The sequence below is a fragment of the Notamacropus eugenii genome, chromosome 2 (genome assembly GCF_028372415.1).
Source record: "Notamacropus eugenii isolate mMacEug1 chromosome 2, mMacEug1.pri_v2, whole genome shotgun sequence".
Taxonomy (NCBI): Eukaryota; Metazoa; Chordata; class Mammalia; order Diprotodontia; family Macropodidae; genus Notamacropus; species Notamacropus eugenii.
This window is the reverse complement of record NC_092873.1, coordinates 503,628,702-503,653,613: the sequence shown is the minus strand read 5'-3', so window position 1 is coordinate 503,653,613 and position 24,912 is coordinate 503,628,702. Positions and strand designations below refer to the sequence as shown.

The 24,912-nt window shown below is 39.1% G+C and overlaps 1 protein-coding gene across 1 annotated transcript in view; it reads right to left on the bottom strand.

Moving 5' to 3' along the window:
* Positions 1-24,912, bottom strand: part of BTBD8 (BTB domain containing 8) — a 145,154-nt gene that overhangs the window by 87,704 nt on the left and 32,538 nt on the right. The window contains 2 exon segments of the mRNA XM_072649072.1: positions 5,313-5,402; positions 23,040-23,157. Coding sequence (XP_072505173.1) covers positions 5,313-5,402; positions 23,040-23,157 — 208 coding nt within the window.

Genomic DNA, 24,912 nt, shown 5'->3' with positions numbered 1-24,912 from the left:
TTGTACAGTTTTTAATAACTGTTTGATAAATCCATACAGAAATAATGTATGTTAGGTATAGTGTAAGATATCTGAAAGCTTCTATGGTAAGTAAAATAAATTAGATTTTAACATTTTACCTGAAGTCTTTACATTTTTATTGGTTTTAATCCCACAATAGATATGGCAATAGCCCAACCTCCTCCCTGGAATTTGGCTACCATTGCAAGTGGGAATTGCCTGGCTTCCTATGACTTCCTAGAAATACTGGTTCTTATTTCTGATATCACTGACAGTTTTTTTTTATTAAGATCGTGTTTTCATGTAATAATAATACATTACATCATAGTATAATACATAATATTACTTGTACATGTTTTGTGTGTGTGACTTTACTCTGTAATACAGATAGTGTACAAAAAGGGAATATAAAAAGACAGAGGACCTCCCTACTGACAGAAATTACATTGTCTGTGGCCCATGCAATCTGTCAGCAATACTGTTACTTTAATTAACACATTTCAACAGTTATCTTAACTATCACACATGTTTGAACTTGTCTATCACTGAAGTTCTACTTTCTGTAATACAAAAAGTCACAAGTGGATTTAAAAATTTTCATTTTAACTGCCAAGTTTTCTAAAACTTTAGCAAACAATGAAAGCAACTTACCCCCTTCCCTGAATGATCAACAAACAATCGTAGATAAGGAATACTGGAAAGCAACGAAGAAGTCTGGGTCACCAGCATGAAAACCTGGTATCACTGGGGGCTGAACGATCAGACTTGGTGCCTGAGAATCAGCCAAGCTATACAAATGTCTATAGGTAGGAAGACTGTGATCACACGCAATCTAATAGCTTCAGGAATTCTGAAATCTTGATGAGAAGTTATTTCAAGCTATTTGCAACAGCTAAAATTTGTTATTAAAATATCCGTGATTTCTATTGGTGAAAAAAATCACAGGTGCTACTAACACTACTTTGGTTGTCACATTCATTATTGAAGGAAATACTCAATTTCAGTAAAAGGTTAACGAAAAGAAGGAAATAATTCTTTCTCACTCAAGTTCAGGGACTCCCTGAAATCTATCCAAGGGAACCCTTGAAGGGTGGGTTCATGGACCCCACATTAAGAACCTCTGGCATAGACTGAAAAGAGAAGAGGCCTCAGGGCACATGCGTAGTTAGAGGTCATGGCCTGGACAAAGGTCAAACAAGAGTCTACGAAGGAGCAGTAGTATAGATGGGAGAACAAGAGAAGAGCAAGGTCACAAAAACGTAGAGAGGAAAGAGTGCTCAGGAGAAGAGGATGATCAACATTGGGAAGCTACAGAGAGGTCACGAAGGGTGAAGACTGAGAAGAAGCCACTGGACTTGGCAATCCCTGGTAACTTTGGGGAGAGCAATCCCAGCTGAATGATGTCAGAAGTCAGGCTGGAGATGGTTAAAAGGACGGTGAGAGAAGGGAAAGTGGAGGCACTCCACTACAAAGGAGAAGACAACCAGAGGGAATGGCTGAACTGCATCAGAGCTTATTCAGGATGAGGGAGAAATGGCTGTTTGCAGGTAGCAGGAAGCAGTCAGAAGATGAGCAGAGATTAATGATGGAAAGAATGGGAATGACAGAGGAAGCACTCTGCTGGAGGAGATGGGATGGAATGAGATTAAGGGTCTGCAATAGTAAGAAGGGCCACCCTTTCATCTGAGGGAGGGGTAAAGGAAGAAATAGTGAGGGAAGCTTTCTCAGTGATGTGAAGGAAGGAGGGAGAGCTTTCTGTGATTGGCCTTTTAGTGAAGTCAGAGACCTTACCTGAGAATGGGGTGATCTGGGAAGCTGGTGGTGTCGTAGGTAGAGTGAAAGACAGGAAGATCTGAGATTAAATATGGTCTCAGACAATGCTTAGCTCTGGGACCCTGGGCAAGGCACTTAACTTCTCCATGCCTCAGTTTCTTCATTTGTAAATGAAGGTAAGAGAGGTACCTATCTCCCAGAGTTAAGGACAAAATGTGAAAGGCACTCTGCCAACCTTGAAGTGCTATCTAAATACTAGGTGTTATTACTATCCTCATAAGCCTCACCACTGCTACCATTCTGAAAAGGTTTGGAAGAGCAAGCCCATTAGATGCATGTAAAAAAAAAAGGCAACAAGTGTGTAATTAAGCACCTGCTGTGTGTCAGGCACAGACGCTGCAGGGAGGGCCTGGTGAGGTAGGGGAACAAATCTGTAGGAGTGAAGGTGGCAGATGGTGAGAGCAGTGCAGGGTCAGGGCTGGACAAGGAGAGAACATGGGGCTGGAGAGGAGACTCAAGTGTGGACTATAGAGTTCACCAAAAGATTCACCAAAGGAAAGTGACTGAGGCTTGGGAAGGAAACTTTCATTCTCAGAGATAACTGGAAGGGGTGGGCTATAAAAGGATACATGGAGCATCTTTTGGCTTCTGACTAGGATGGGGGCGTCTCCTTGCTTTTCCGGGCACAGTACAGACACCAGATACACATTCTTATCATAGAATGTGAGAAAATGAAGAGTAAAGGGTGGCGAAAGCATTAGTTATATCCACAGGCTAAGAGTTGAAAGATAATGAGTGATAGTGAAAAGTGTACTTTAAAGGGTATTCAGCCGGCTCTTTGGCTGTGGTCAAGTAATATAGGATCTATATTTTATATATACCTATATGTTTTCTTCCTTGGTAGAATGTGTGCTCCCTGAGGGCAGGGAATGTTTTATTTTAGTTTTTGTATCCCTAGGGTATAGTACAGAGTAAGGCACAAAGCAGGAATTTAATAAATGCATGTTAACTGATTAATAGTTTGGAGCAATACCCTTCCCTTTAGGCCTATATGGGCTGTGCAACATGATAGAGTATCAAGAGTGCTAGCCTTAGCATAAGGAAGGGTTCAGATCCTATATATATGACATGAACTGTATGATCTTAGGTCATTTACCTAATCTGGGCCTTAGTTTCCTCCTCTGTAAAATGGGGCAAACAGTATCTGTAGCACCTAATTCACAGGGCTGTTTTCAGAATCAAATGAGAAGTTTGTTAATCACTTTACAAATGACTTCTATTGTCATTGTTCTTATTAACACAATAAATATTTGTGAGAAACAAAGGAATGAATAAATCAATGGAGTGGTAAGCATTTTCCCAAGCTACGAGGGGAAGGAGGAAGGAGGTGAAAATGTATAGAAGCCTACATTTTTAGAGCTAGACAACAGAATCATCTTGCTTTCAACTACACACTGATTAAAAATTACCACCATCTTTGTAATACCTAAATGAAAAAGTCAGATCTAATAATTGGGATAGAGTTGTACTTTCTGCACAAAACTTCAAAATATTTACTAAAATAAAGAGCATTACATATGAGATTCTTTCAGATTCCAAGGAGTTGTTCCTATCAGTGTTAATGAGAAAGAAGCATACAACTTAGAGAACAGATTCCTTAAACATACTTAAGCAACTCATACTTAAGCAACAGATAATGATAACTAAACAAAGAAAAACATGGTTTTAGCACAGTAAGGAGCAAAATCAACAGACAGTTCAGTCTATGTATTAATACACCGGATAGCTATAAAACCAGCAAGAAATCATTTCCCTGCTGTCTTAACAGATGTTCCACTAAGCAGCATTTTCATTATTACAGAGTAAGTCATCTGTACTTTCTGTTTAGAAAAACATGAACACCTACATTGTAACACCTACCAATAAGACCTCTCCAATGCTGAAACAGCCCTTAGATAGCTAAAATGGAAAGACTTAAAATGCAGTTTACATCAAAATACAATTACAGACACTGAGGATCATAGCCCCTATAGAGGCAGTGTTCCAAAGAAGACAGACACAGCTGCTAGACATTCAAGTAATTCTATACCCTAACAAGAGCTTCCCAGAAGTTAAGGCCTGTAAATCTGTAGTCAAGTAGTTATTAAATACTCGTCAGAGTATGGTGATCATTTGACACAGCAGTCATCTAAATATTCTCTACATGATCAAACACTTTCCTCCTCTTGGTAAAGGGGAGCTAGCTCTTCCCCAGCAGACTGCTGCCTCTATTATCCTCACTCTCTCACTCACCTTCAGTCTCTCTGTGTATAACGGCTTCTTCCCTCCTACCTACAACAGGCCCCTGTGTCCACATCCCCCCATCCCCTCCCTTAATCTGCCCATCCTCTTTATCATCCCATCTCTCCTCCCTTTGGTGGCTAACCTCCTACTACAGGCCCCTCTCACTTCTTCTTCTCATACCCTCTTGACTCTACAATCTAGCTTCTGATCTCATTCAACAGAACTCTCTCTAAAGTTACTAACGATCTTTCAATGGCCAAACCTAATGTGCCTTTTCTTAACTGTTATCCTTCTTGACTTCTCTGCAAGCCTCTGACTTTGCAGATTACCTTTTCTTAATAGGTTTTCATGATATTACTCTCTCCTAGCTCCCCTCCCAACTCCTCAGATCTAACCACGATAACTTCGTACCCAATAATGGTCAGTGGTTCTTTACTACCTCCAGGATCTAATATAAAATCCTCTGTTTGGCATTTACAGCAATTCACAATCTGCCCCCTCCTACTTTTCCAGTCTTCATACACTTTACACCCTTTCCCCCAATAATCACCACGTAGTCTGTGACCCAATGCCATTGGTTTCCTTTTTGTCCCTTGCACAAGACACTCGGTCTCCCAGCTCCACCCATTGTAATTGCCTGGAATGCTATATAGTTTGCTCTGCATATATTTGTTTGCAATCTGTCTCCCCCGTTAGGTGGTAAGCTCCTTGAGAGCAGGGATTGTTTTTGCCTTTCATTATATCCCCAGGGTTTAGCACTGCACAAAGAACATACCCAGCACATAGTAAATGCTTAATATATACACTTAAACCATTATGAATGTCATTCCAAGGAATTCAATTATTTTTAGCAAAGTCTGGAGGTGTATAATAATCAAATTTAAGGAATATGCAATCTAAGTGAAGTATGTGGAATAGGAAACTCAAAACAATCCCAGTAGGTAGACAAGGACATCATCTTAGACAACATACAGATTAAAATGTAAAGATATATCAAACACAGGTTTCTATAGTGCATTGTATGGGTACAGATGTGTACTGGGGCAAAACCTTTATTTACTGAACTACCTACTATTTACTGCAAATAGTAAAAGAAGTAATCAATGCTGGAAAATTCCGCTACATGAGAGAGCTTACACTGAACATTCTGTCAAAGGAGACATATAAAAAGTGCTTCATAGGCAGCATTATCTGCAATGATTTGCAGTCAAACTGCCAACTGCTGTTCCCCATTAACCCGCAAAGACTCCGCTCACCCTTGAAGAGTGACGCGCTCTTGGGAGCTTTCAGCCCAACATCCACTCAGCATTGCTGCAAAATAATGAGACCTGGCGCACAGAATCGCCCTAAAAGGGAAGGAAGAGAAGAAAGGAAAATTATTTCTGCATCATATGAAATTACTTTCTTATAAAACTCTTTATCTGTATCTCTTATGTAGTGATATTTAAAATCCGTATTTTCATCTGACTACCTCTGCATGGTGAGGCATAAATTTTATACTAAAAACAACAAGCACACATTTCATTCTATTTAAACTGATTTTGATTGCTAAATTACAATAAGAAATTTTTCTTTTAAAAATCCTGAAGGTCCTCTGACAATAACAATTAATAAACAGAACTTAAAAAAACCCAATATAATCAACTAATTAAGAAAATGTATTTAGTGCTTATGCTTCATGCATTTTGTGAGATGCTAGTGATACAATAATAAAAATTAAATTGTCCCTACTTTCAAGAAGTTCACATTCTATGGAGAAGACAAGATATACACAGATATATAAATATTAAGAGCTGCACAAAATTAAACGTGGATAGGGAAACTGTGAGTTCACTGATGTAGGAAACTCTAGGATGAAGAAATGGTTTCTCTGAGAAACCTCCTTCTTCATAATTCTCCACAATTCATCACCTAAAAGAATTACCTAGAGTACTATAAGGTTATGTGACTTGCCCTGGGTCAGAAAAGGGGTCCACAAGCTGGTACAGTGGAGAAAAAAAAGGCAGGAGCAGAGCCCAGAAAGCAGCGACTAGTGAGGGCCTTTCCTTAAAATGGTGGTTGCAGGACTAGCAGACCAATCAGAGGAAGGCAGATCTTCCAAAACGAGGAGGTTTCTGGGATGCGCTAGGGAAAGAAGCCTGGAGAGGAAGGAAGGAATAAATCGACAGAAGGTGATCGCTCTCAAGCTCTGGAGGTAACACAGTGCATGGAGCGAAAAGAGCCCTGACCTGTGGCAATGTCCTCCTCTACAATCTTCCGGCCTCAAGTCTCTCGCCCCTTAGACCATTTTCCATAGAGCTGGCAAAGTGATTTTCCTCAACTGTAGGTTTGAACGTCACTTTTCTAACTCAATAAACTCCAGAAGCTTCCTATTGCTTTTAGAAAAAAATATTAACTCTTTCATTTGGCTTTTAAAGCTCTTTACAACCTGTCCCCAAACTCCCTTTCTAGCTTCATCATGTACTACTACCCTTTCCGCACTCTATGATGAAGTTAAACTGATCTTCCCTTTGCTCCTCACAAAGTACTTCTATTTCTGAAATATCTGTCCCCCATGCCTGGAATTTACTCTCTCCTCACCTCTACCTCAAAAAATTCCTTGCTTCCTTCAAGATTCAGCACAAGCATTAGCTTCTACACTAAGCTTTTCCTGATACCTCAAACTATTAGAGCCCTACCTACCAAACTACTTCGTACACTTCTATGCTTTCACTTCCTTTCCAAATTTTTCTTCTACCACTTATTTGATTAAAAATTTTTTTTACAATATCTTTCTTTAGATTTTTTTCTAGGAATACTAAGAATTCTTGTTGGCCCTGTGTCCAATCTGCATTTTTCTTTAGGACTTTGCTTGTAGGGGCAGCTCAACTGCTCCTCTCCTCCCTGGAACTGTGACCTGGAACTAGGTAATGGGCAACAAAGCTTCCAAATAGCATCTGATCTTGCACCTAGAGCTAGCACAGGAGTCCCCAGGAATCTGTTTCTGACCAAGGGACCAGTGCCCTTACTGTCCCTATGCACTGGGCACTCCTCGTGCTATTACCTACTGAAGGCCCACAGCCAGTGCCACTTTCATGAGGCAATGTTTCCAGCCAGACTCCACTCCAGCATCTGCAGACCTCTTTGTCATCTTAAGCTTCCTGGGGCTAGAAAAATAACTCACTGTGACTTTTTGTTGTCAGAATTCAATTTGATGCACTTTTTAAAATTCTTTAGAGAGGTGGGTCAGGAGAGCTTGGTACAATTGCTGACTTCTCTCCTCTCATTTTCACTCCACCCACTCCCCTTTTTTTAACTTTTCCTTTTATTGTTGAGGGTACCACTGCCTAAGTTTGAAAACTAGGTGTCATTTAAATTAGAAAAACATCAACATAATTAATGATATTAAAAACTAAAATCTCCAAAGTCACATGATTGGAAAAAACCTGGGACAAAGTTCAAAACAATTTCATGCTAAAAATTATACAAAATATAGGAATAGAGTGATCTTTCTAAATAGCATAAAAAGCACCTACCTAAAACCAAAAGCAAGCATCACATACAATAGGAATATACCAACACCTTTCCCAATCAACAGGGAAATGGAGCTAGAATGCCTACTCTATCCACTATTGTTTGATATAGTTCTGAAAATGCTGCCAAGAGCAGTAAGAGAAAGAAATTAAAGAATAAAGTTAGCAAGGAGGTGATAAAACTCTTTCTGCTGAGATGATGGTTTACTTGGAAAATAATCAGCAAAAACACCAATTAATAGACAATTAATAACCAGTAAATTTGCAGGCCACAAAATAAGTCCTCAACAATATTTCTACATAATAATAAAAAAACACAAAGAAATAATGGAAAGGAAAATCCTATTCCAAATAACTACAAAGTACATTAAATATCTGGAGGTTAACCTCCCACGTCACACAAAAGGTTGCACAGATTCAGTTACAAAGTGCTCCTCAAAGAGATAAATAGCATTAAATACTTGGAGCAATATTTGGTACTTATGGCTAGACTGTGCCAATGTTATAAAAAGGACAATGCTATCAAAGTCACCTTGCGTTTTTAATGCTGCCCCAATCAAATTACCAAAGGAATACTTTGCAGAGCTTTATTCATTTGGAAAAACAACCAATCTAGACTTATCAAAGGAAATTGTGAAAAGATGAAAGGGGAACAGCACTTCCAGATCACAAACATATGATAAAGCACAATCTTCAAAACCATCCAGTTTTGCTTAAAGAATGGAGAGATACATCAATGAAATAGATTAGACAAGGGAGATTCAGAAACAATAGACCTTATTAACCCAGTGTATGATAAAGTAGAAAACAAATTATTTAGGAAAAAGTCTCCTTATTTGATAAAAAAAAATTTTAAACTGCTGGGAAAACTGCAAAACAGATTGGCCGAAAATATGTTTAGAGTAACACCTTTCATCGTATTCCACAATACATTCTAAATGGATACACATTAACATTACAGATCATACTATTAAAAAATTGGAAGAGAAACAGGTCATATACCTCTCACAGCTATCAGTATGAGATATATTCTTAACCAAACAAGAGATAGAGGCAGTTTTGTTGTTCAGTTGTTTTCAGTCGTGTCCAACTCTTTGAGATTCCATTGGCGAAGATACTGGAGGAATTTGCCATTTTCTTCTCCAACTTATTTTACAGATGAGGAAATGGAGGCAAGCAGGGTTAAAGTGACTTGCCCAGGGTCACACAGCTAGTGAGTGTCTGAGGCCGTATTTGAACTCAGGTCTTTCTGACTCCAGGCCTGACATTCTATCCACTGCACCACTGCATTATTAGCAATTACAAAATAGATAACTTTGATTACCTAAAACTGAAAAGTTTCTGCACAGACATTAATAAATTTAGGATAAGAAGGGAAGTGGAGGTAGGAGGTGCTATACATGTTTTGGGACTTCTTCAACATATCAATCAACTGTGCTATTTTTTTCCTCACTCTCTTACTCCCTAGATCCAAATAGCATCACGTCCTGTTGGCTCTACCTTCATAAAGTCTCTTCTAACACAGCCAATCCCTGACACAGGCCCTCTTCTGTAAGGCTTTTAACCTCCTTCATAGCCTCCTCTCCTGAAAGCTCCAATCTTCTTAGACCTTGTCCCTTGACCCTGCAGTTCTGTGTCACGCTGGCCTCCTTGCTGTTTCTCCCATAAGATATTCAATCTCCTGACCGCATTCTCAATGACTCTCCATGTTTGAAATTCCAACATTCCTCATCTCTTCTGGCTTCCCTCAAGACCCAGCTAAAAATCCACCTTCTATAATTCATTCCCAGTTTCCCTTAATGATAACTGCCTTGCTTCTGTTGATTCTCTCCAATTAGTCCTGTATCTATATTGTTTTTAAATAGCTGTTTGCATGTTGTCTTCTCCAACAAACTGTGGGCATGGAATTTTTTTTTGTCTCTCTTTGTATCCCCAACACAATGCCTAGCACACAATATCTGCATAATAAATTCTTATTGACTTAATTTGATAAAAACAGAAAGGTCTGTTTTCTTCCTGAAGCATGTATCTAAGATATAATATAACAGAAAACATCCCAGAACTTTTCAAAATCACAGTCATAGAAATTCAGAATGGAGGGACCTCAGAAGCCCTCTAATCTACAAACTAGTTTTCTAATTACCACTTATTTTTTTTTTACAGTGTTCCTCAACCATCTCTTTTCTAGGGTTTTCCTAGAAATTTCAGTCAAATTCAGTAAATGACCCATGTTTTTCACACTCTTGACTACTTGCCCTCTCATCCCCTCTAAATCAAGACATAGACATCTTCCCTTTTCTAGTCTTGTGGTAGCCTCTCCTGATTACCATGCTCTTTCAAATACCAGGACAATGAGTCAACAATCACATCAGGTGGCCTGAGTTACTTGACAGCTGCTTGGCACCCTCTTCTTAGGTCCTTGAGTATCAATTCCCTTTTGGAAAAGTTGTTCTGTCATTTCTAGAACAAAGGTCCTTCTCAATGGCAAAGAAATCAGACGCAAAATAAAGGCTAAGCAGCTCTGCTTTCTCTGTTACCCATTTAATCATCTCTTGCACCCCAAGCCAAGGTCCCAACCCTTTATCCTTCTTCTCTGAATGGAGCTTTAAAGCAATAGAAACTCTTCTGCTTGTCCTTAGCTCCCCTCATCGGGCATGGCTGACTTGAGTCTAATTACTTCAGACACTTATTTGTACGGGACCATGCTTCTTATATTCAACCTACCTGTAAAATTCTATAATTCTGAGATATAACCAAGCCTCCAGACTCCAAATTCACTGTTCCTGCTATAACTACAAATACTAATTAGCAAAGAAATGGCTATCAATTTCATTTTAAAATGTATTACAAACGTTACATAAAAATAGTCATTACAACAAAATTGTTGAAGAGAATCTTAGCTAAGTCCAGAAAACTAAATTCAGAAAACACTAATTACAAATCCCGGTCCCTCTCAAGTATTTACCCTGGTCTTCTAACATAATCTTACACATAATGAAACAATTAAAGTAACCATGGTACACTGTGTTCTTTTTTTGACTTGAAAGTGTTATTTATAGGATTCTGTATAGGACTCCATAAACGAGAAAGGAATTCAATCAATTCTCAAATAGCCACAATATTAGAAAAGTGTTATAATTTTAAGATCAAATAATCTGAGAGGTTATTTGCCTTTTGGTTTTTTGGCAAAGCAATCAGGGTTAAATGATTTGCTCAGGGTCATGTCAAATGTCTGAGGTTGGATTTGAACGGAGGTCCTCCTGACACCAGAACTCTATCCACTGTGCCACCTAGCTGCCCTCGGATTATCTGGTTTTGAAATATTTTTTAACAACAAATGTATCTTTGTAATTATTTTTATTAGGTGCATAATAAAATTCATATTTTCTTCATATATATGAACAGGCTATAAAAAGAAGCTAGCCTAGGATTAAGAATTTGCACACACAATTCATAAATAAAACAGCTGACCCCATAAAGTGGAAAACTTAAAGCCAGAACCTGAAATTTATCTTCATCAGATGGTCTCTGGATAAGATATATCTTCCTGTGGAGACTTGGTTCCCCAGAACAAGCAAGACTTCAACCTGAGTTGAACTTAGCATACATACATAACTCCTGCTCTGGTTTCAGATGCTGTTGTACACTCCCATCTGCCAACTGACAGAGCACAATAGGAGAATCCAAACCCAAAGAATGTGAATACAATATAAATGAGAAGAGGGTCCAGTTCTTCCTAATAGCAATGGCCACAGAACTCTGAAGTTGTTACACTGACTATATGCCTTGATTTATCATCAGGCAGAATAATAATAATATAGAAGCTGAGAACATGAATATTTGTGTCTTTACAAATATAAGTGACCTAAGACTTTGGCTCTTAGGTACGTCTCTGTCCACTCCCTTCCCTAACCCTAAACTTTTTCGCTGTCGCTAACCTGGCAGGTGAGAGATGCTAGAAGCTCAGCCTCTGAAGGGCAGAACTGAAGACAGCAAAAAGGATTAAATCCTCCTCAATCTAGGTTCTGATACCTCACTCAGCCTAATCTAAAGTGAACTTTTGCCCACAGTCTTCTGTTCAGATCTGGATGGGGGTTCTCTGGCTACATCATGGCTTCTTAAACTTTTTCCACTTATAATACCTTTTCCCTAGAACATGGTCAATTTTTGTATATGTGCCATGTACCACTGAAAAAAAAGTATATTCCTTTCTATCCCCATCTCTCCAGAGACCTATCATATCTACCTTATCCAGAGTTTTATTTACCTCCTTAACTTCTCTCTTCTTTATTTGGAGGTTAGATTTATCAAGTTCAGAGAGGGGGAGGTTGAGGTCCCCCACTAGTGTAGTTTTGCTGTCTGTTTCTTCCTGCACCTCTCCTCTAAGAATCTGGATGCTATCCCACTTGGAGCATACATGTTTAGTAATGATATTGTTTCATCATCTATGGTGCTTTTCAGCAGGATATAGTTTCCATCCTTACCTCTTTTGATCAGATCTATTTCTGCTCTTGCTTTGTCTGAGATTAGGATTGCTTTTCTTACATCAGCTGAAGCAAATATATTCTGCTCCAACCTTTTACATTAACTCTGTGTGTATCCCCCTGTTTCAAATGTGTTTCTTGTAAACAAGATATTGTTGGATTATGGCTTTTAATCCATTCTGCTATCCATCTCTGTTTTATGGGAGAGCTCATTCCATTCACATTCACAGTTATGATTACTATCTGGTCTTTCCCTCCATCTTCTTTCCCACCGTTTGTGCTTTTAGTTCTCCCATCTCCCTTCCCTTCCTCAATAGAGTTTTCACTTTTGACCACCACCTCCTGCAGTATTCCCTTCCTCTTTCAGCCCCCCTCTCTTTTACCACCCTTTACCCTTACTACTTCTTCCCTCCCTTTTAGCTTCCCCTCACATTTCTTCCCCTTTCCCCTCCTACTGACTATAGAGTTAGATTTATATACTTAAAGTTTATTGTTCTCTCCTTTAACCAAATCAGATGAGAGTACCTCTCAAACAATGCTCATCTCCCTCCCCTTTTCCTCTACTATAATGTAATTTTGTACTTCTTCCTGTGATGTAATTTACCATTTTCTGCTTCCTCCTTTTCACATCTCCTGTTACAATCCCTTTGCATGCTTAAATCACATTTTTATCATCACATCATTTACTTTATACCCATTCCCTCTATGTATATCCCTTTTATACTTCATAATAGATGTACAATTCTCAAGATTAACAGTTTGTCCAAATTGAGTAACAAGTTTTTCTTTTCTCCTGTTTACCTTTTTATGCCTCTCTTGAGACCTGCATTCAAAGATCGAATTTTCTATTGAGTTCTAGCTTTTTTGTCAGGAAGGCCTGGAAATCCCTTATTTTGTTGAATGTCCATCTCCTTGCCTGAAATGTTATGTTGAACTTTGCTGGGTAACCGATCCTTGGTTGTAGTCCCAGCTCCTTTGCCTTACAGAATATCATATTCTAATTCCTTCAGTCTTTTAATGTGGAAACTGCAAGGTCCTTTCTGATCCTGACTATAGCTCCTTGATATTTCAATGGTTTCTTTCTGGCTGCCTATAGTATTTTCTCCTTCACTTGATAGTTCAGGAATTTGGCAACAATATTTCTTGGTGTTTTTAGATTAGTTCACCTTTTGGGAGGTGAACAGTGGATTCTTTTGATGACTATTTTTCCCTCTGGATCTAGCACTTCTGGGCAGTTTTCTTTGATGATTTCTTGGAAGATATTGTCCAGACTCTTTTTTTCAGCATGGCTTTCTGGTATTTATATTTCTGGTATTTCTGGTATTCTGGTATTTCTGGTATATCTTAAATTTTCTCTCCTAGATCTATTTTCCAGGTCAGTTGTTTTTCCAACTAGATAGTTTACATTTTCTTCTGTCTTTACATTCTTTAGATTTTGTTTGACTGATTCTTGATGTCTCATAGAGTCATTAGTTTCTACCTGCCCAATTCCAATTTTTACCAAGTTGTTTTCTTCAGTTAACTTTTGCATCTCCTTTTCCATCTGTCCAATTATTCCTTTAAAGGAATTATTTTCTCCAGTTAGTTTCTGTACTTCCTTCTCCATTTGTCCAATTTTCCCTGTTAGGTTTTATGCTTCCTTTTCCATTTGTCCAATTTTCTCAGTTAGGTTTTGTGCTTTCTTTTCCATTTGTTCAATATTCCTTTTTAAAGAGCTGTTCTCTTCAGTGAATTCTTTTTTCATACTTTTAAAATCACTGGCCAGTTCTTCTTCTATTTCCTTCTTCAGCTGTTTCAGGAGAGCTATTTGTGCATGTGAGCAGTTCATAGTCTCTTCTCATGTTTTAGATGGCAGTACAGTCTCAGTACTGACCTCTTTGGTATTTGTGTTTTGGTCCTTGTCTCCATAGAAAGATTCTATGGTCTTCTCCTGCTTGCTTTGCTTTTTCTGCTCATGATGGTGAGGCTTTTTGTGTTGTGGCTTCTGGTTCTTTCAGTTAGAAGCTGGAGAACTTGGTGTTGAGCTGACTGGTATGAAAAAAGCTAAGGGCAGGTGCCTTTTTATCATTTTGTGTTTCCCCATCAGCCCTGGGGCTAGCTTGTTAAGTGTGGGGGAGGGGTGGTCTGGTCACATAAGATCTCAGCTGGGCTGAGGCAAAGGCAAGCTCAGTGCTTGGTGATCTCAGCTGCTCTATTGTCTTCCCATTTCCCCTGGAGTGCTGAGGCACGCCTGGGTCCTAGTGCAAGGTTCCACCACCCCTCTGGGATTCCAGTCCTTCCTGTTCACCTCCACCACAGTAAGAGGAATCCCCCTTAGTGATTTTCCCAACCTCAGGTGCTATGAGACTGTTTGCCCCTTCTTCTGATCCAACTGATGCAGGATTTTTCTGGGTAAGCATTTTATGATTCTTTCGAGGTCAACAAGGGGAGAGGGAGAGAGCATTTACCGATCATGCTGCCATTTTGGCTCCTGGAAGTTCAAGTAGGTGACTTACAGAGGTTTAATCTGTGGGCTGATAGTCTCAGGAGCAGCTGCTGCAGATAGCTGGTGCTCAGTGGCTGTCACTCTCTCGGTTCCGCTGCTGCCTCAGGCCGCCCCGGGGGTTTTCCTGCTCAGTCGCGCATCCAGTGCTGTGCTGTGTGCTGCACAGCTGTGGGCTCACCTCTGTGGAACAGATCCTTCCCATCGACCTTCCAGTCTATCCTGGTCTATGAATCTGCCACAGTCTGTCTCCTACTGGATTCCGCACCTCCAAAATTTGGTCAGATTCTCTGTTTAGAGGTATCTGAAGTTGTTTGTCTAAGAGCTTACGTGAGTAGCTGCTCACACACCATCATCTTGGCTCTGCTCCCCTACAATACCTTTTCACCCAAGAAATTTTTATGCAACCCTGGGTATATATAAAGGTATACAAGTCAAACATTTACCGAAGATAAATCATAAAGACATTTATTTTAAAACAATTCTTTGGTATACATATAATTTTACCACTTATTAAAGACAAAAGCAAATTTGCATACTAATAAGGTGAAATTTACTTGTTTATTTTTACATAAAGAATTAAATCTTGGCATTATGTTTGATACTGCACGACAAAGCATATTCAGTGTTTTTCAGAGTTGATCAGTATTTTGATTTTATAATCATCAATTATGATTGATTATTATGTGGCTGAGAAGGCCACTTTGCAAAAATACTAGTACAAAATGGCAGAAGTATGTTTAAGGCCATTTCAGAAATTGTTGAAAATTCTTTCCTAATCCCAAGCCAAAATTCATTTAACAATTTTGTATGTAGAGTAAAACACTGCAATTCATAACACACAATAGTCTCAAATCTGAACTAAGGTGTTTCTGGTAGCATTTGTTAGTGTTGCGTGGTGTGACAGCATGCACAGTGCAAAGTGAGAATTTTTTGGGTTCAGAATCAAGGATGCAGTGAAGTTGCACGAAGCAACACAGGCAAGTGCTGCCTAAAATACCTTGGATTCATTACATGCTTGATTTTGAATTAATTTTTGGTCACTTCACTTTCAAAAACCTTTTACTGTTGCCAGTTTTTCACAACCTACAGTTTAAGAAGCGCTGGTCTAGATTTCTCAAGGTTAGGGGTGATTTAGAAGTAAATGATATAATCGAAGTTACATCCCCAAAAGCTACATTAGAATAGGTTTCACCTTTCATGGTAATATTCATTCTCTCTCATTAACTGTTAATCAGAGTTGACCGCCACCCTCAGGATCACCTACTCTCTTCCAAGGACATATAAACTGTGTACCCACTGCCATGATTTATCTTTGGTTCAAGACAGACACTCAGATGACCATTCCTTTTATTAATAAAATGATTAATTGCCAGAAACTGTCTCTCAAACTTTTTAAACATCATACATGTAAACAGGAAAAGTCTGGCATGGTTTGGTTTTTCAGACTAAACTCCTGGCACAGAAGCAGAACAGGCAGAGGAATAGTGACCATTACAACCACTGCCTTTCTACCCTCATTCAAGTCTCCTAGCCCACACATTGTTTCCTCTAACCTTAAGAGACTGCATGGTGTAATGGAAAGAGTTTTAAAGTCATGAAAAATCAAAATTTAAACATTAGCTGTGACTTTCTGGTTATGTGACTTTGGACAATGAGTCAATGAATGAAAAGCATTTACTTAGTGCTTACTATGTATCAAGCACTATGCTAAGCCTTAGAGTACAAAAACAAAAGCAAAAGAAGTTTCTAGACTCTAGAACCTTAGAGGGAAGACACAAGGGAGTGGTGGGCATGAAAAGGCACTATAGTTAGGAAAATCGATTTATAGAGCCATAGATTGACACATCTTTTGCAAGAGTGATAGCAGTGTTGATTTGATTATGGTTCCAGAACCATAAGCATGGTGAGTGGATGGTTAAAAGAGTAAAGTGAAGCACATGGGGGCAGCTGGCCTGATGCAGAGGAGCACACAGAAGGCACTCACCAATCAGTAACTCAGGGTCCCTGACCAGGGGCTCCAGAAGTAAAGTGGCATGTTCGACATTCAAGGTAACTGGTAAGAACGGAGCAATGAGGAAGTAAAGTAAGCTTTCCTTTAAATAAGTCACCTACCCTCTCTGCACCTTAGTTTTATCATCCATAAAATGGGGATAATACTTGCACAATGCCTAGCACAGGTGTCCACAAGGTTTTCTTGGCAAAGATACTAGAGTGGTTTGCCATTTCCTTCTCTAGTGGATCCTTTTGTGAAGCAACCAATTAAGTGATTTGCTCAAGGTCACACTGCCAGGAAGTCTCTGAGGCTAGATTGGAACTCAAGTCTTCCTGACTCCAGGCCCAGTGCTCTATCCACTGAGCCACCAGCTGCCTCCATCAAAAAACACAGCAAAAGATTAAATTGGTTACATTTTGACTAACAAGTAAAGATTACTAATGAAGTGTAATCATTTTTGAATCGGTAAAACTAATACAAAGCTGGAAAACAAAATAAAAATGAGAAAATAAATGGTAAACAATTAAAACAATTCTCTCCTCCCAAAAAAATTCCAATTTAACCTATTTACACACATTATTAATGGCAAAAATAGGAAAAGAAGGACAGATATCAACACTGATTGTGACAACTTCCTATAGAATTCTATGTAAATCAATATAAAATCAATGGCCATAAGGAGGCAACCAAAAGACCCTAGAAACTGCTTCAGTCAGCAGTAATTTGATCTGTTTGCCAAGTAGTTTGTTATACAGCAGATTATCACCAGTTTAGAACAGAAGTGTGTTTGTTTTTAGAGCCCTTTCCAGGCTTATCACACATAACTTCCCTTCACACATCCAGCTTACTTGGCCTTGTTGTCAGCTCTCGCCATCGTCTAGGCTGTCTCCCACTCCTGAAAGCAATCCCTTTTCACCTCAGCGTGGTTTCCTTCAAAACCCAGTTTAAACGGCACATTTTGTTTATATTATACATATGGTATATATGAAACATGAGGGCAAGGGCCATTTCATTTTTGTCTCTGTGTCTCCAGTGCCTAGAATATAATAGGGACTTAACAAATGCTTGCTGACTGACTTATTGATTTGAAAAATATTATGGAGTGGGCTGGTAGAATGTGAAAAATATCATCTCATTCAAGAAGCAATAAAGGGGAAAGCCAGTTAAAAGAAAACTTCTAAGCAAAGTCATCCTAATGGCATTTAAGGATAAAATGCAAAGGGCAACAAACAAGAAAAAATGAAAAAGATCAATCAGGACTTTTGTAACAAACTCTCTTTGCTGTCAAGGACAAAGGAGTCACCACATCTGGATTCCTTACATTGCATGCCCAGATGTGTTGTGAGAAGTGACACTGGCCCTGCTATAAAGAAGATGGAGAAGCTGCCTACGCTGAGCACACACAGAGGCAGCTCATGAGAGAGTTAACACACCTTTGAGGACACCTACGGGCCAGTTCTCAAGGTATCTAAAAGAGGGAACAATATCTATGGTGTGGAGAAAAACATCAGATATTATTTCCAGAAAAAGATGACAAAGAGAACATTAATAAATATACCCCATTCTGTTAGGCAAGGCCTAACTCAGGCCAACAGTAATACAGGCTTGAGACTGGAACAGAAACACTTAGGGACTATATTAAAAAACCCAATCAAAAGAAATTTACTTAATAAAACTTTTAAAAAGGGATACAATCTCTAAATTCTAAGATGCCAAGGTGATAGTCTCCAGTCATATTTGCACAGAGGTGGGCAGTTTTGTCAAGCCTGACAGCTCCATCTTCCCAGAGTCTGGACTTTTTCTGCTGCAGGTAACCAGAAAACCATACCAATGGCTCAAACCCTAGCCCTTCAGAGCCATGGTATCAAACAGAAACAGGGGCCATAATTCCTGTGCACTGCATATTGACATAGCTTTAAAATATAATGCTATCTATATTTTATTTTTATTTGTTAAACATTTCCCAATTATATTTTAATCTAATTCAGGCCGTGCTCAGGAGTGTTGCAGCTAGACCTATTGACCCCTCTGCTTCAGACCAATTAAGTCCTGAGGACAACCTCCTTAGTCAAGTCAATGCCAGCATCTACATAAAACAGATGCTCCTCCTATCACACAGCTCCATTTGCCTATTTTTCCATCTCTACAAAAATTATGAATAACCAAAGGACTCTGTGGTCCCATACTCATAAGACTGCATTCTATTAAAGAACTTTGGTATGCATAAGGTTTTACACACACTCAGTTCTAGTTAGAACTGGCTGATGAAACTGTCTAGCAAGCTTGTTGAGGCAGCACAGTTTTAATTTCCCCTTCCTCATCTTGAGTTGGCTTTCCTGGTTAATTTTGAGAACCTTCCTCCCAACTTGAGTTCCCTGACTCCACTGCTCAACCAGCAACATGACAGCTGCCACAGCAAAGCCTCTATCTTAAAATCCTATGGAAATCAGGACACCAAAGATTCTAGGTCTTCCATAGGAGAATGAATCCCACTTTTTACATGGACCACCATCCAGTATGTTACCCAGTGGGTCAGTGGAGACAAGAGAAGACACATACGATTCTATCGCTGTATCTGCCTATACCCTCCTAAAGTGTGCATAGCTGTGACAGTCAAAAACAATTCTAACCCACCTCAGTGTTGCTTCATGCCCTTCCCTGGAATTCTGCCTTACATTTGCATGACAACATTTTATAAGACTAATCTACATACACAATAAGGACATCCTTGAGAAAAGAATGAGAAAGGAACAAATAAGATTTATAGCTGATATTCCACAGCAGACTACATCTCTACTATCTCACAACTGAGTGAAAAATGTAGAGAAGGCCAGATCCCACAGTAACTATTTGTTGACTATTAAGAAAAGTATGTTGGTATAATAAAAAATTGTCTTAAAGACTCTACTCCCAATATGGCATATCTCATGCACACGGTCAAAATCAAACAAGATATAACAACAGTGATACCTTTATTCAATGTCCTTGAAGATTATTAATATCAAAAATGTATAAATCAGGGAGACATATTCTTTCCAACGGTGTTTACCACTATCAGGGAAGAGAGTCCAAGTGGAAGAAAAATTCCCTCTTAGACAGTGTAAGGGTCCCTGTTTATGAATGACTATGCTGATGGCACCAAGTGTAAGGCTCCTTAACTTAGATCACGTATGTATTATGTATGTGTATATGTATATGATAATATATGTGTATATTGTACATATATTGCATGTGGTATATTATAAAATATATTGTATATTCTAGAATATTACCTAGTATAACCATACAGAGTATTATTATGCTATATTATCATAACAGTATATAGAACTAGTAATAGTACACGATAGTAATATATATGATACATTTATTATATAATTTAACATGTATACATTGCATGTTATAATAATATATCAAGTATAATGTTATATGAACATCTATTATCTATACAAATTGAAAGAGTGTAATTCTAGGAAATTATATGTATGTAAATTGTGTGGATATATTCAATAGTCCCTGAAAACAGATAGTGAGGGGGCCTTGGAACTGAACAGGAAAAAGAGTAGACCAAAGAGCCTTTGGAAAATGGTGTAATCCTTTAGTGATCCCAAACGTATCCCTAAAACCAGGCCTATCTTGATGTTACAATACTGTTCCAACGATGTCTTGGTCACAAACTACTAGAGACTCAGGAGGTCTGAAGCTGAGGTTCAGCTGATGAACAATACAAAAATAGATGTGGGCATGAGCAGATGCTCATGTATCAGAGATGAGCTGTGGCACAGGAGGAGCGGAAAAGATACTGTCAAAGAAATCTATGCCTGGGAAACTGGAAAAATCCCTTCCTGAGAATAAGAGCCAACCCACAGAAAGCTTCACTGGTATCCATACCCATTAGTGAACCTGAGAAAGGCTCTGAGAAGACTGAACAGAAGTTGAATAGTTAATTTATGGGAAAAGACAAGCCACGGTCACACAAGATAGGCTGACACAGAGTGGGCCTCCATCTGTTAGCAGTGCATAGAATATCCTCCCACCCGTCCCCAATTAGGTCACAGATCCACTGGTGATTTTAAGTACAGATGCCTTAGGAGTAACAAAGAAACGCCCCTGCTAGGCACACACCAAGGGGTGTGCTGGGTAAACGTTTTAACAACTACATTTCTGGGTAAAAAAAATCTATGCACAGCAGACTTTTACATTTAATCTGCATTATCAACACTTTCTCCATCATTTTCTTAAGACTAGACAATCAGCAAAACCATCACTTAAATCCTGGTTTGTAGCATTTGCTGGTTTCTGTTTTCCTCGCACTGATAATTTAACAACAGGCTCCAAGCTGACTCTTCCCCAAAGAAGTCAAAGGCAGAAAGAAAGGCTCCATATAGATCACAACATTCACAGAAGTGCTTTTTGTAGTAACAAAGGACTGGAAACAAAGGACAGTCCATTCCTTAGGGAATAACTAAACAAGTTGTGGCATACAAACGTTAGAAAATATTACTATGCTATAAGAAATAGATGAAGAATTCAAAGCAGCATGCACAGACTTAAAGGAACTGAATTCCTTAAGAAATAGAGCCAAGAGGCTCAGATTCAATCCAGCTCAGACTCTGTCCAGCTGAGATTCTATCTGGCCCGTTTGTGAATCCAAGCGTTACAAATGCTTAGGCTCCTTAAGAGCCAACCCAATATGGAGAATCTTTAATAAACTTCGTTTTTCTTGGGCTTTAAGAAGGCTTGAGTCGAATTCATTCAAGCAGGACCTGGCATGTAGGTATTTTGGGGTCCTCAGTACCCCTAAATCCCATCACACAAAGAGCTTTTACTTTCTTTGACACTCCCACACTCCCTAACCTCTCATCTGAGCACCTTACCTATTACTTTTCTGAGAAACTTAAGGCTGTTCAAATTCTAAATGCAAGTGGTGAATCCCGGGACCTGGGAGCTCAAGCCTTGGCCACCTCAGAGGCAAGATTCCTGGCCGGATGTTGCTACTAGTCCAGCAGGGAAGCACTCAGAAAGGTACCAGGATGCAAAGCCAGGGGGCCTTTGGTCTTGAAACTTGACCTGGACTATTTGCCTTTTTGTGACAGTAAAATATCCTGAAAAGTCTTAAGGGATGGAAATATTTCAAACAAGAGGGAAGAATGTAAAAATGCCTAGATCATCTAAGACCCCACATAGGAGAAGAAAAGGACTTGCTTCTGGTTGAAGTCATTGTGTGGTACCCTACCACATTGGTGCTAAAAGAAACCACATCTTTATCAGATTGGAGAAATATCTCTTTTTCTCAACCCTAACCCTAACCCTAACCCTAAATGCACTCCATTGAGTAGAGGACTTGCTCACCCACAAAAGGGGAGCCATGAATTAAGCTGACTGTGGTCAGGACCTGTGGTCCTGAGATTTGGACTTGGGGTTTTGGTCTGCTCAAGCCTTGGCTATCTTGGAATCAGGATTCCTCTCTAAATGTTGCTGCCAGCCCAGCAGGAAAGCACTTAGAAGTAACGATACCAAGATGTAAGACCAGGGAGCCTATGAACCTAGAACTTGGTGGGACCATGCTGTTTGGGATTTATGATGGGAACCTAATCTTTCTCCCTAGAGACTAAGCTGGTAAAGAGCTATCTTCCCCACTCCCCCTTCTGGGAAAGTGGGGTGTTAGCATGTTTATTCTTGCTATATCTTTGAAATAAATATTCCTCTGTAAAAGCTGGAAAAAAAAAAAAAAGAAATAGAGCCAAGAGAACAAGTGCAAAATGACAATGGGAAGAACAACAATCGAGGAGTCAGCTGAGTGCTGTGTAGACACAACAGCCAAGCCTGGGCCCCACCAGGCACGACCTCTTGGCTGAGTGGGAGGGGCCTCTCCCAGATTGGGGAGTGGCTCACGCCAGTAGACTCAGGTGATCAGGCAGGTTAGTTGGCTGTAGGGCTTTTTCCAGCACCTCTTATACTCTTAGTTAGAAGAGATGGCATTTTGGGTAGGGGAAAAGGGAGGATTTATGTGGAAAAGACAGTGATATAAAAATACAAGAAAGCAATAAAAAGTTTTTTAAAAAAGGAAAATCATTTGAATACAAAGAATTAAGAACTGTACTTAAATTTCCTATGCTGAAAGGGTAAGAGTTTTTCTACTGATTTCTGTTGTATGCATAATCAAAAATTTTTATTAGTCTTTTCAATTTGATTAGTCTTTTTCAACTCTTTGTGACCTCATCTCAGGCTTTTCTTAGCAAAGGTACTGGAGGAGTTTGCCATTTCCTTCTCCAGCTCTTTTTAGAAATGAGGAAACTGAGGTAAATAGGGTTAAGTGACTTGCCCAGGGTCACACAGCTAATAACTGTCTGAGGCCAAATTTGAACTCAGGAAGATTAATCTTTCTGATTCCAGACCTAGGGTTCTATCCACTGTACCATCTAGCTGCCTCTATTATCAAAATTAATACTTATTTTATAATTAAGGTAATAATACTGTATAGACCTCAATTTGATTACTCTTTTACTTACCTATGGGCTTGAAAACTTTTCCCATCAACACAAATATCAATGTCTGGGCAGCAATGCTTTCTATAAAGTTTCAACAAATCTTCTCCTAACTCAGAAGCAGGTTCCAGGTCAGAACTGTCTGTAAAAGGAAAAAATACAGTATACTGAAATTACTCCAGGATTTCAGACAACTAAAATTCTTAAAAATCGACTAACAATGGGATTTTTGCAAATTAAATTCTCACTTATCTTTACTAGTAAAGCAAAAATAGCATAAGGAACATAACAGAAGGACGAATAAGCACATGATTTTGAAAGTAATTTATATCTGACCTTCAGAATGTTTTTTGTTTAATGTGGACACGTTTACTATTCTCCGTTTCCTCATCTATACAATAATGGGAGTTAGACCAAGTGTCTTGAGAGTCCCTTTCATATGAGAATCTTAAATCCTACAATACTATGAATACTTCAGACAAAATAAGGAAACTGCTCTGTGAACACCTGATTTAAAAGAAGCAACGTGGCTCCCGAGCACCGATGTCCTCTGCTTGGGCTTAACACCTTTTTGCTCCCCTCTTCAGTTAGGAGATGGTCAGCATCACTTGTAGAGAACTAACCTAACCATTACAACAGGTGCCACTCTCTATATTGTGCTTCAAGGTTCATAAAGCACCTTACAATAGATTCTCAGGTTCTCACAACAACCCTGTAAAGTAGAATCTTAGGAGCTCAGATTTTTGCTCATTGCCATATTTTAGCCTTCAGAGCATTTCCCAAAGTTCCTGATGTAATGCCTAGAACACAGTGAGAAGTTGATAAACCCCTTTCAGTTGATTAAAAAAACCCAGCATATAATTATTTATACAGTATGTCATTTATACTGCATTACAGTTTATGATTTGCAAAGCAGTTTACATATACTAATTTTACATGGTCTTCTAAATAGTAGCATCCCTATTTTCTAAGTAAAAATACCAAAGTTCAGAAATATTAGATAATTTGCCACAAAGAGTAAACTGCAGCTAAAGTCCACACAGCTCCAGCCTCCATACCCCTTTTTCTGTCTACTACTTCAAGGCTGCCTCTCTAGTTGGGGCCACTGGCCCCAGCACTGGGTTGGGAAGGGTGGCTAAACTCCCCCCTGCAGGATCAGTCCAGATGTTTGTACTGCAACATGGATGAGGCTGCCAGAAGGCTAAGTACAGCTAATCATGGCCAAGGAGAAATAGAGATGGGGGAGAGAGGGGAGGAGGAGGGAAGAAATCATATGGGTCCTCTGAAAAACTTCAAGTATTCCTGTACCTACAAGAGAAAAAGTGTTCACAAAATCAACTCTATGAAATGAAGATCTAGTCTGAATTGGAACTTTTTTGGGTAGTCAGAGGACAAAAAGCTATTGGACTAAAAGTGAGAGTGGATTGCAGGACAACCATTAGAAATTATGAAGAAGGTAAAGCCAACAAAGTTAACCCAGGAAAAACTCATTGAAGTTAATCCAAACCCACACCCAGTCTGGCTATTTAGGAAACCTTCCTAGGAATTCTCTCATACCTTGAAATTCACACTGAGAGAGACAGCAGTGCAACACTTTGGGCTATGTTATCTTCTACCCTTGCTACTACTTCCTGAAGCAGTCCTAAAGGACCTACTTCCTTTTCCGGTTTTCAGGTCTTTGAAATTTTCACCACTTGTGAAAAGCCATTATTGTTAATATGTGTTAACCTATCCATCCTCACCATGTGTCTTGCCACTGTCCACTGGGTCATCTGCTTTTTCATTATCCTTTGTTCATGGTGTATGTACCGTTGAGCCTCTGCTATCCAGTATCACTGGTAGAAAATTGTTTTTTAAAAAAAAGTCAGGTTTTGGTGGTGAGGACCAACTTTCAGTA